The sequence below is a fragment of the Melozone crissalis genome, unplaced genomic scaffold (assembly GCF_028551555.1).
Source record: "Melozone crissalis strain CALT ecotype California unplaced genomic scaffold, PUWL_Pcris_2 ptg000018l_1, whole genome shotgun sequence".
NCBI classification, from domain to species: domain Eukaryota; kingdom Metazoa; phylum Chordata; class Aves; order Passeriformes; family Passerellidae; genus Melozone; species Melozone crissalis.
Window position 1 is genome coordinate 22,571,486 of NW_026535796.1, and position 11,604 is coordinate 22,583,089.

Sequence of the window (11,604 nt, forward strand, 5' to 3'; positions counted from 1 at the left end):
AGATTCATCTGGCAAGATGGAGATGTCAAATGAGGAGGAATATTTCCTTCATTAAATTAATTACTCATTCATATGTTTTATCCAGGTCCAGTGTAGCCTAAAGCTTTTCCATTTTTATGATGTTTCGAAACAGAGAGAAACCTTTATGCCTTTGTGGGAGGGATGGAGAGAAGAACTGAAAGAATCAGAGAGGCAAATCAAAAGTAAACTGTTTTCTAACTGAAGAGAGGTATAAAACAAAGTTCTCAACCCTATTTTCCTTAAAAATGTATTAAACAAACTTACTGAGAAGAGTGATTTGTCAGCAACAGTGAACTAACCCTGCCTGTGCCAGGCTGTCACCTGCCTGAGCTTTGACAGGCCACATAGAGGCAGTTAAAGTATCACCCTGTCATGCAGTTGATCCTCTAATGTCCCTGCTTCTTCCCTATCTTCCGTTTATACCATATTAGTTTAGTATCATTGATACATCTCTCTTCCTATCAAATCGAGCTGGCCAACAGGTTTGAAAGTTACTGAGAGGGGACTGACAGGCAGACAGCACAAAACATATGTACTTATGACTCATTTCCTTTGGAAATCGGGCTGAAAACAAACTTAAGACCAGAGGGATGATTCAGAATATTATTTGCTTTAAAAAGTCAGGGTTTGAACTATGCAAAAGCATAAGCCAGTCCTCTAACAAGATGTTTGCTCTTTAATATAAGCTGTGGCAAAGTGCTTCAGATAAAAATCTCAGATCACTCCCAAAGCCTTCATAAACCACATTTCTGCAGTGAATTGCTGGCAGTGGAAGGATGAGGCAGGAGTGCATCTCTGACTGGGGATAACATCCACACCAATAGCAGCTGTGTTCAGGCACCAGGAACACCAAAATCATTGCACTGAACCAATACAATTCTCTGTCTTGACTGTGCCTTTTGGATTAAGCTGAGGAAGAGGAAGATACGCTGTAACAATTAGGTGATGAATGGGTTCTGCTGACAAGGATGCTGGTCTGAAAAGAGATCACTAGTAGGATATCTCAGGAATAATTTCAGAATGGAGCTTGTTTAGTGCTTTATTAATAGCCCTGTGCCAAAGTCAGAGTGACCTACTGACTGTCAAGTTCAAAGATATTGTCAAAAGGGATGAGGATGACAATGTCATATATAAAGAACTATATGACCTGGTACAAGGAAGTGAATTTATTTGCAATAGAATTTGGTGATGCAAAATTTAAGACCATACTAAGAATTTTTTGCTAAAAATTTTGAGCTCATGAGTTGGGAAAAAACGAAGAGGAAAAGGATGTGAATACACCAGATGATCAAAGAATGACTGAGTCATTTATGTGACATGGCCATAGATGGGAAAATTAAAATCTTAGAGAAGTTTATTCAAAAATTCAAACCAGTTAGCAGTGGTTGTCAAGCATGAAAATGTAATATTTGCTTTTCAATTTTTATCCTATTTAATAGGGCAGCGAATGTTCTGATTAGCTATATGTCTAAGCCTTCTTTTCTAACCTTATTAGGTTCTTTAACTCCATGATACCTTCTGGCACTTTACTCCCAAGTTAATCAGACCTGAGGCTTAAAAATTATTTTGTATTAATCTATTAATTTAATTTACCACCCCATCCCATGAGCCACCTCAGTTTGAGCTCCATCACAGTAGTTAGGGAATGTAAAAAGGAAAATCAATCCATTTGCTTTGTACTTCCAGTATAGGTGAGGATCTTCCACTGCTCTGGTTTCCTTGCAACATGAACACACTACTGTGTCTTAAGCAATTAATCATTGCAAAGCATTTAAGAGGACAGTAATCTAGGATTTGAATTATGTTAGTATTAAAAATATATGGTGACTAAAGGAGTTGAGGCTTAACTTTCCACCACATTGTTTGATGAAAGAATGATTGCTTCAGGTATGGTACAGAGATTCTGATTTGATCCTTTTTGAATCACTAGACAACAGAAAAGGTGCCTTTGCAGAACAACAGCTAGGGCTGACTTAGGATGATTTTCCAGAGCACCCTAAGACACTCCTTCTCTCATTCTTTCAGCTGATCTTGCAGTTCTCCTTCATGATCAGCTGGGTGGTGTGATGTTCTCCCTGGGCAGCTCCTGTTTGCTTGGATTTATTCTCTGGAAGTGTGGATGAAATAAAATCTTTCTGCCCTCTTCTTCTCTGGAAGCAGGGATGAGCAGAGGTATGTGAATTCTCACAGCTTCTTCCCTGCAGCTGGTTGAAAGATTCTTAGATTGTCCTTTATATCATAAAGATGCTTTTCCTATCACGGTACATTTCTGGATTTCATGGTGACTGCAGGGATAACACAACACACTGGGGGTAGATGTTTGTTAGTCACATTTGTCCAGGAATAGACAAAGAAAGCACTAAAGGTCTGACATAAATTTTCAAGTCCCAGACATGTCCTCGGCTTTTCATTTCTTTCAGGAGTAAATTTCCTCTCCCATACACTAGGGAATGTGTGGGGCAATGGATACACAATGGATACCCCACTTCTTGTTTTGTATTCTCATCTCCTTCTGCTTCAGGTAGCAGTAAACAACTTTGCTGTCTGGAGTAGAGTCTTTCAGACTGGAAAAGGCTGAAGATAAGCATCATCCAACTGAGCTGATCTGAAAGCAGTCTTTACATGCTAGGCTAAACCTTACAGACTCATCAGATGGGCAGCAAATTTTCACCATTGCCTGACTGGGTTCTACCAAGAGGGCCCTGAATACTCTTGCTTTACTGAATATGGTGACCTATAGCAAGAATAAGGTGACTTATACTCAAGGTAACTCATCTGAGTTTCATCAGGTAGGAAATGAGCTTTCTGTCAGATGTCTCTGATGTGGCCAGGCCAGAACAATGCCAGGGGCATGGAAACCGACAATTGTAATCAGGGCATCAAAGGAGCTTTGGAAGCAAAATTTGAGGAACACTAGTTTGGTGGCTCTTTGCTGGCTGACCCAGCTGTTTCTTTCCAGCAGCTCCCAGGCAACTGGATGGACGGCTAGATTATCAGAGTTTTGCTGTCTGCCACTCTGATATGAAAGGAGTTGCTGTTGCCATCGATGCAGAACAATCTACATGACAGCCCCCTAAACTGGCAGCAAGTAAATGCAGTGGGCACTGCTCCCACTAAAGAAAGAAAGGGAATACTGAGCAGTGTCCATAAAAGTGGTTGCTTTAGTAGGGCAGAGATTTGATCTGTCAAACACAGATGTGCTGGAGAAGGAAAAATGATGAAGCCTTGAAAGCAACAATCAGTGTCCTGGGTCCTGAAAAGCTTCTGTAGCAATGTAAGTAAGGATGGTTGTTTTCTGCACAGAGGAACATATACAGGGTTGCAGTTCCTGCCTTGTTGATGGTACATGTGAGTGAAAAGGACTGAGATAACACCATAGTCAGGACCCTGAGACATAGGACTTGTCAGGCAATGATGTTTTTCTGGAAAATATCCACAACTACTAAAGGTGCAAACAGCATGGGATTGCTTTTTTCCCCCACACTTCTGTTGGGAGGCTATTGCAGAACTATTCAGTGATGGTGACTTACACTGCCTAAGGCTTTCAAGTTAAGTATGTGCTACTCTGATGGGCAGAATTGTGGTCATGGCCACACAGGACATGCATGTGTTAGAATTCATGGCCCTGACTGGAAGAGTTGGTCATTTTATCAAGGTGAGTGACACAGCATGTAAAGATAGGGAATAGAGTCTCATGCTTGCACACGTACAGTAGAGAGGTCACACAAAACCAGGTAACCAGCACCAACTGACTGGCTTCCAGTAAATGTCACATCACCCACTTAGGGGATGAGAGGACCTCACTGGCATAACAGAGGTGGGAGGTGTCTGGGAAAGAACAAAGCTTTGTGTAGGAGGTCAAAAAGTCTGACATAGCTGTGTTGCAAGTGGGACAGCAAGTAAAGGAATTCAAAGGGTAGAGGCACGGACTATGCAAGCAGCCCTGACTTCTGTGCTGAGACATATGATGGGAAAACTGGGTACACAGGACAAAGACAAGGAGAAGCAGATGGTGCTATCCAGCCTATGAGCCTCAGGGCAATGGTGTTTCAAGAATTTTGGAAAGTGGGTAAAATGGGGCATATTTTGAAGTTAAGATCATGACATCAGTTATTGCCTAGTAATAGATGAGTTCTGGCATGTCATGCTATGAGAGCTAAAGACCACTGCTCCCAGCTGCCACTTTTGCCATAGGTTATCAGAGAAAAAACATGACTATGCCTAAACCATTTCCATGAACTGTCTTAGTGCTGTTTGTGGCAGTGTCCTAAACTCCAAATGGCTATCCTGAGACTGATTTTTCTGCTCCAGCCCCACATTCAATGGTTACCATTTTCAGCTGCCTAGGCAAGTGTAGAAAACCACTACTATCACCTCTTAGCTTCACTCAAGTGAGTGTGCCCCAGCTGGAGTTATGTTCAGCAATTCCAGCAAAGCTTCCACAAAGTGCACTGACTCTACAATCTTTGTTAGAGAGAACAGAATAGTAGCACTCCATGCCACCACAAGATTTACCTGCATTCATCCATCAATGTCCTGAGCCTACTGTTTCCCATCCAAGGTGCAGTGCAGAAATGAAAAAAAGGAGAGAGATTCCTGAGCTGCCATTAGTAACACCTTTCTAGTTAATGATAGTTAATTCTGACTTTTTTTCCAAGCATTTTTAACCCTCAATATTAGTCACTGGTATGGTCATCTGAGTAAGCTGAAACCAGAATTTATAGCAATTGTCTCCCTTTCCTATCAATTTCTCATCCATGAAGCAAGAGAACAGATAAATAGTCAGCAATTTTTCTCAAAAGTTTATTATGTATTTTCTCTCTTTCTTAATTTTATTTCCCCCATTTCACAGTCCTTTGTATGTTACTTTCTGAGACACAACACAATGTCAAGAAGCTTGCAATATTTAGACCTCCCCTTTTATTTACATGGTTTACTTTTACTGTTCCTTTCCTCACAGCAGCTCCTTTACCATCCTAAAATCCTAATGTGTGAACTCCTGATGATCCTCCATTCTTGGAATATCTGTAGCAATGGCAGAGGACAGTGACAAGGAACTTGGGATGTGCTGCTGAACTGATAGGCAGTTCTGAGAGAGGCTGGAGAAAGAGGCCTGGAGCTGGGTTAGACATTTCTGGGCCTGAGCCCAAGTGAACAGCAAGAAGAGAAGAATGTTCCACCTGCTGAACCTTTCAGAAGTGGCCCAGCTCCCAGAAAAGGTGGTAATAACAATGGAGCTCATGGGTATATTTACCAATTGACTGGGACCCAGATTTAACACTAGGTTTTACTGAACCAGCTGAACCATCTTCAGCACAGCACTGATGGAAACCTGTGGAGGTGTAAGAGGCTGTGACTCATTGCATAACTCTTGCTGAAGGAAACTCTAGGACTACATTTCAGAAGAGGATGGAGTAAAGCTGGAAAGATGTGCTACTACAGAACTCAGAAAACAGCAGTGTTCTCATGGTGCAAAACAAGCAGTACTCTTAGGTAAACAAATTAACCACTCTGTTCTTGGAGAGCTTTGTGATTTTCAGTATCTCCTGATTCATCTCCCACAGTAAGCTGTAGCTAAACTTTGAGGGATCGCAGGTCATCAAGACTGCAGCTCCTCTGGACAGTCTGGCCAGGGGATCTACACCTTCTCAGTTCTTTGTTTCAGGCAAATGTTGTCAAGGTCAGCTGGGATAGGCTTCTCCTCACACAAAGGGAGTTAAACTTGAGGTAGAAGTGGCTGCAAAAAAACCTGCAACCCACAGAGCCTTAAGTTTTGAAAAAGCTTGGAATAAATGGTGACATATATGGAGAAAAACACATCTTCTGCCTCAGCAAGAGATAGTCTCAGACACATATCACTTAAACCAAGGTTGGTGGCAGCTTGCTATCCTTTCTCTTCCCTCCCTCACGCCCCCCTGGCATCTGGATGTTTTTCCATCCCACCCTTCCAAAGCACCAGAAACTCCATGAACAGGGGAGATCTTTGTTATCCTAAACAAAAAGGAATAGGTGAATAGTGTGTATTTCTAAAGAGCAATTCATGACAATAGCTTTAAATTCCACATCTTTCTTAAATACATGTCAGAGTTTGGGCCTATCACTGAAAAACCACACACAGTCATTGGTGTTTATTCTCTGCTGCAGTTGCACGTCCCTGGAGCAGTAATTGCATCAGTCCTGTAAAACAAGGAGCTTCCAAGCATTTCAGGCTGGTCAGATGTATCTAAAACAGGAGTGTCAGGAAACACCCCCTACCAAGAAGTGAAAATGCAGACCACATCCTGCTGCTCTGTTTGCTGCTGCCCCTCTTTCCCACTGTATGGCATCCTTATAGAGGGTGTTTTTGTTGATGCAGTACATTAAAAAAACCATCACATCAAGCAACAATCCAAGACTGCTTTAACACCCACAGCACCATGTGTCCTGGTAGAGTCTGTACTTGCTAACGGCTATATACTTGGATGGGCTTTTAGCAGAAACTCCTTTTGACGTCTCCTAGTGGGTGGTCAGGGGAAAGTTTTACCAGCTTTTCTCGAGTTTAGTTACATTTTTACTTGGATTACGTATTATAAGTATTTGTATTTCCCACCGGAACTACTCACAGAAGACCACGCAACTGATGGTAATTGGAAGTAGTACCTACACCCCAGCCTGAGGATGCTAGAAGATTGCTATGCTGCTGGAAGTGTCATGTTCTGTGGGACTGTCACTATGACCTTCACAAAGCCATTGAAATGGTACCAGTGCAAATTTCTGCCAGTGTAAGAAGCCAAACATCATTTTCCAGACTGAGATGTATCTAGGAGAGCTAAATTTTTAATACTCTTCCAGGCATTTGTGCCATCTGCCAAGACTCCTGTAGTAAACTACAGGTACCTGAATGGGAATATAAACACTCTACACCTACTTTACATTCATGTAATTAACAGCTTTACAGTACTCCCGGGAGGTCAAAAATGCAGATGGATAAACTGAAGTTTACGAAAGATTTGGTGAAGATAATACAGCTGGTTAGCACAGAGGGAGGATTAGCAAGCAGATCCCCCGGTGCCACTTGTCATACCCAGATCTCTCTCTGGTTCTGTTTCTCCTGCCAGAATTAGCTCTAGAATTTCTGCATGCTTAGGAAAATCAGCAGAGGTTTGCTTATCACACTGCAACATTCCCTCACCAAAAAAGCTTAAAACTGTGCTTACCCTTAGCATTTTGCTGCTCTGGAATGACTAGGACTTGTTTCTTTCTGCAGAGTAGACATAGTGCTTTTAATCCTGTAAACTTTTAGGCAGTAATGGTGGCATAAAATAATCATTGCATTCAGTGGTTGCATTTGTAGTTGATAAATGATCCCCATCTGCATGCAGTATGTAAAGCATTTGAGCTTCTTCTAGATCAAATATGTATGCTGTATGAGTGGAAGGGAGATCAAGACCTGATGTGTATTTGGCCAGTTTACTTTTCCACAAGCATTCTTTGTACATCCATCTGTTTTTTACAAAAACATAAACCACTAACTTGTAGAAAACTCAGCTGAATGCACCATGAGGATGCGATCATGGTCCTTGTTCTTTATTTTTCAACAGGGCTGAGAGAGGCAAAAAGAGGTCAAATGACTTCCTCAAGGTCAGAGACCGCCAGTGAGTCATAAAGAAAGGACTGTTTGCATACAACCCTGCATTCATTCCGCAAGGCTCTATGCTGCTGGTAGGCTTTTGTCTTTGCCTACCCTAGCAATTTCTGGGAGCCTTGGCCATGCTGCTGCTCTTGCCTCTGGTGACATTCATCAGGATGACTTGTGGTAAAATGACGGGGTATTGGCAGGCCCATGCAAGAACGCAGCAGCACAGTTGTGAAGGGCAGTCCCTTTAAGGCAAAACTCTTGGAGCTTAAAATGAAGCCGAGCTAGCAGCTTAGTGAAAGAAACATGAGCAGCTCTGCCAATGGCAAGTTCTGAAAATCCTTGGCTGATTTAAAAGAGTAAGTTTTTAAAAATCACAAGAACTTAAGACCAGGAGATCTGGGATCCTTTGAAATGGGCTAAATAGTTTAGGCTGTGAGTGTACCTCACAGCTCTACAACAGCAGACATTGGAAACACACCAAATATCGGGGGGCTTTTAATAAATATGTGAGCTGGCCACCCCATCTTACAATAGAATTGCCTCTTGAAGGTGGTCTACAAAACTAGTGGACCTAAACAAGAATCTGTATGCACATCTTTGCCTAATTTACCTTCAGCAGGCAATGACAGGCACTGAAAACCATTTAGTATTTGCCCACATGTGCCTACTCATGCAGTTGGTCAGATTTAAAAAAAAACCAAACTAACAACACCAGCCTTTACCCATGAGATCACATAAAATCCCCTCTGGGTTTATTTCTCACCTATGTGTATATTTACCTATAGTTGATGCTCCCCTCTGACTCTCATGCTTCATCTAAAGAAGCCAAGATGTATGTGTGCATCTGTAGCTGTGATGCAAAGCATCTCTGACAGGTGGATGTGTGGTGCCCACATGAAAAACGACAGTGCAAAAGCAAGGTGGGCTTCTCAAATGCCAGGCTTAGAGAGCAAGCGGAGGTGCTAAAAGAACTTGCTAATAAGGACACTCAGATGACAGCTGGTAATGCTACCGGCTATACTTCAGAGCTAAGTGAAAAGCTGCCTTCTCCAGAGTTAACATGTACTGCTGTTATGCTTTCTGCACTATACAGATTTATTTATTTTAGAAACAGCTCTAGGCAGCCAGCAGTGCTCAGAAGCAAAACTCCCTGCATCTCCTCTGCCCCCCATGTCAAGTAACACTGATTTCAGCTGTAACAGTACGTGCTGGTGCCTCTGCTAGAGCCCACGGCGTAAAGGAACTGGTGTCTTCTGCTGCATCACACTTAGAAAATGAAGTCTCACTGCTGCATGTCTTGAAGCTGCTATTAGAAATATATATTAATTACTGTTACATTTGTGAGGAAACGCCCTCTCCTCTCTTCCTTTCTTTTTCAACGTGAATTCACTGATCCTCCTGCTAGAATGGGAGCTCTGTGACTAGGAGTAAAAACACTCCAATTCCAGTTTAACTGCACACTCCCCTCTCCAGCATGTAGGGCATTTCTTTAAAATTGCTTGCAGATAGCTCAGCAGACACACACAAAGCTGTGCATTTCTGAGACAATTGCTGTTCTCTGCTCTGTGCATGCCATCTACTGAAAACATGTGACAACCGCCTGTGCAAAATGACAGCTTGACCTGCTGTGAGGTTATCCCAGGAAAAGTACTCCTTGTAAGTCCAGGGTTAATTATACTCACCTCCTCCTGTGTTCATACTGGTTAAATTTAGAAAAAATCTGTTCATATTTAGGATAGAGATGGAGAATGTTTCTCACACCAATTGCTACTGCTGACAAGATCAAATACAACCAACAGTGACAAAAATTCCTTGCACAAACATGAAACTGTAAAAAAGTGAGCTGGACAACAACAATGACAAGTCCATCAGCAGGAGTCAAGACATTTCTAGCAAGTGGAACTTGTGTACTGGCAGAAAGTGCCTCAGAAGCAAATTCCATTTGTCTCTCCCACTTCATTTACCATCTACCTACCACGTCTCATTTGTATCTAACAGAGCCTGTGAGCCCTTTTTCAAGCCCAGGAGCTCACCAAGCTATATTGTTCAGAGTATTGTGGGCTCTTTGTGTAACCCTGCCAATCTAAATGATCCTTGCCAAATACAATCAATGGATTTTAATAAACCTGTGAACGGAAATTTGTAGAGAGACAAAATTACATCTGTGCAATTATGGTATCGCTCTGAAATCTCACTTGCCTCTCCACCTACAAGATTTCAATAGGCTTTTGAAGGAAGAGTATTTGGAAACATGATGAAAAGGAGCTAAATCGTGCTCCTCATTACATCCCAAAAGGCATGTTGAATGTAAGAGATTGGCATGCATTATGACGAGAGGATGCTGGCTCGGTGTTTCAAACCATTCACTTTATACTGCATCTTTTCTAGCACTAGAGAACAGGAAACAAAGCTAACGAACTCTGTCTAGAAAGCCAAAAGCTAATGTCCTGATTTGCACCATTTTTTACCCCCAAGGATATAAAGGGTGATGAGTGACCCTTCATCCTTCTGGAAAACAGCAGAGCTTTTTTAATGCTGTTATTTTGTGTGTCTTGTCCAAGTTATGAATGCTCTCTTCTCTGTATGTACCTAGGCACAAGTTTTTGTTGTAGAGATGCTTTCAGGTTTGGAAAGAAAAAAACCATGTGCTGCTGGGGACCAAAAATAACATCTGATCCTGCACTTGTTTGGATAAAGCTTCTTGAAGTCAACAGGAGTTCTGTTTCTGTAAGGACTTCAGAATCAGACTACAAAGTTAAACCCCCCCCTCACTCCTCTCCATCTTCCTGCAGCACTTCTAAACAGATGGCAAGGAGCAAAGGGAGGCATGATCAAATGTCTACTGACCACAGTGATGACTGGAAGCCAGGACTGTATTGGCTTTCAACTTTCAGTGCTAAGAAGCCAAAAAATTATTTTTATATCTGGTAGAACTATTTGGAGGTATTGCAGTTGCGCCCAAACCCTTCCCCTTCCTTACATCAAATGTGGTTGGAGTCCGTCTCCTTGTAATACCATAATTACAGGCTCCAGAGCCGGAGCTGCGGCGAAGGGACTGAAGGACATCGCGGGCTGAGGGTACAGCGCAGCAGGCAATCTTGGCCATTTCACAAACCACGATTTCTGTCAGCCGGAGCGCCCCACGCACGCACCGCCGCCCTGCCACCTGTCTCCCGGGGGAGGAGGGCACGGATTCATCGGGGGCGGATGGAGCCGCCCGGGAGAAGGGCTGGGGGTCGCGGGCGAGCCCGAGCGCCAGATGCGGCCGTGCGCCCCCTCCCCAGCGCTGCCCGAGCAACGCGGCTGTGCCCAGCGGGAGCGCGAACACGAAAATGGAAGCCAGCGGAAGGGAAGGAGATGCGGCGAGCGGAGCGGGGCGGCAGCGCTGCTCTGCGGAGGGGGAGGGAGGTGTGCGCGGCGCAGGTGGGGACCCGCCGCCCCCCGCCCGCGGCCCCGCTGACCTGCCAGGCTGTTGTAGCAGTCAACCTCGATGGCCTCCACCGCCTGCCGCTGCTCCTCGCTCAGCCCCGCCGCGGCGGCGGCGGCGGGAGGGCGCTGCCCGGCCGGCTCCTGGCTCAGCAGCAGCAGCAGAGCCTTCAGCTCCAGCAGGGCGCGGTGGTACTTGCCGATGGCCTCCCGGAATTTCTTGTCCTTGTAGCACTGCGCCCCTTCGCTCTTGAAATCCAGCGCCCGTCCGATGAGCTCGCCCGGCTCGGCGCTGCCCGCCGCCGCCGCCCGCGGCTGGGCACCGCCGATGGGGCCGTGCCCATCGCCCGCCCCGCGGCCGCCGGCGTTCAGCTTGCCCGCCGCCGGGCTCGCCCTCTCCATGGCCGCGGCGACGCCCGGCTCCCGCGCCGCCCTACGCGGGCGATGCCGCGGCGCCCGCCGCCGCGCTCCTGGCCTTGCCCCCGCGCCGCTCCGCGGCTCCGCCGCTCGCTCCCATCCTCCGGCGGCCGCCGCTCCTC

The 11,604-nt window shown here is 44.7% G+C and overlaps 1 protein-coding gene across 1 annotated transcript in view; it reads right to left on the reverse strand.

The window, feature by feature from the left end:
- TTC9 (tetratricopeptide repeat domain 9) overlaps window positions 1-11,467 on the reverse strand; it is a 28,217-nt gene extending 16,750 nt beyond the window's left edge. The window contains exon 1 of the mRNA XM_054275208.1: window positions 11,101-11,467. Coding sequence (XP_054131183.1) covers window positions 11,101-11,467 — 367 coding nt within the window. The remainder of the gene's footprint in view (window positions 1-11,100) is intronic.
- Between the last annotated feature and the right edge of the window lie 137 nt (window positions 11,468-11,604).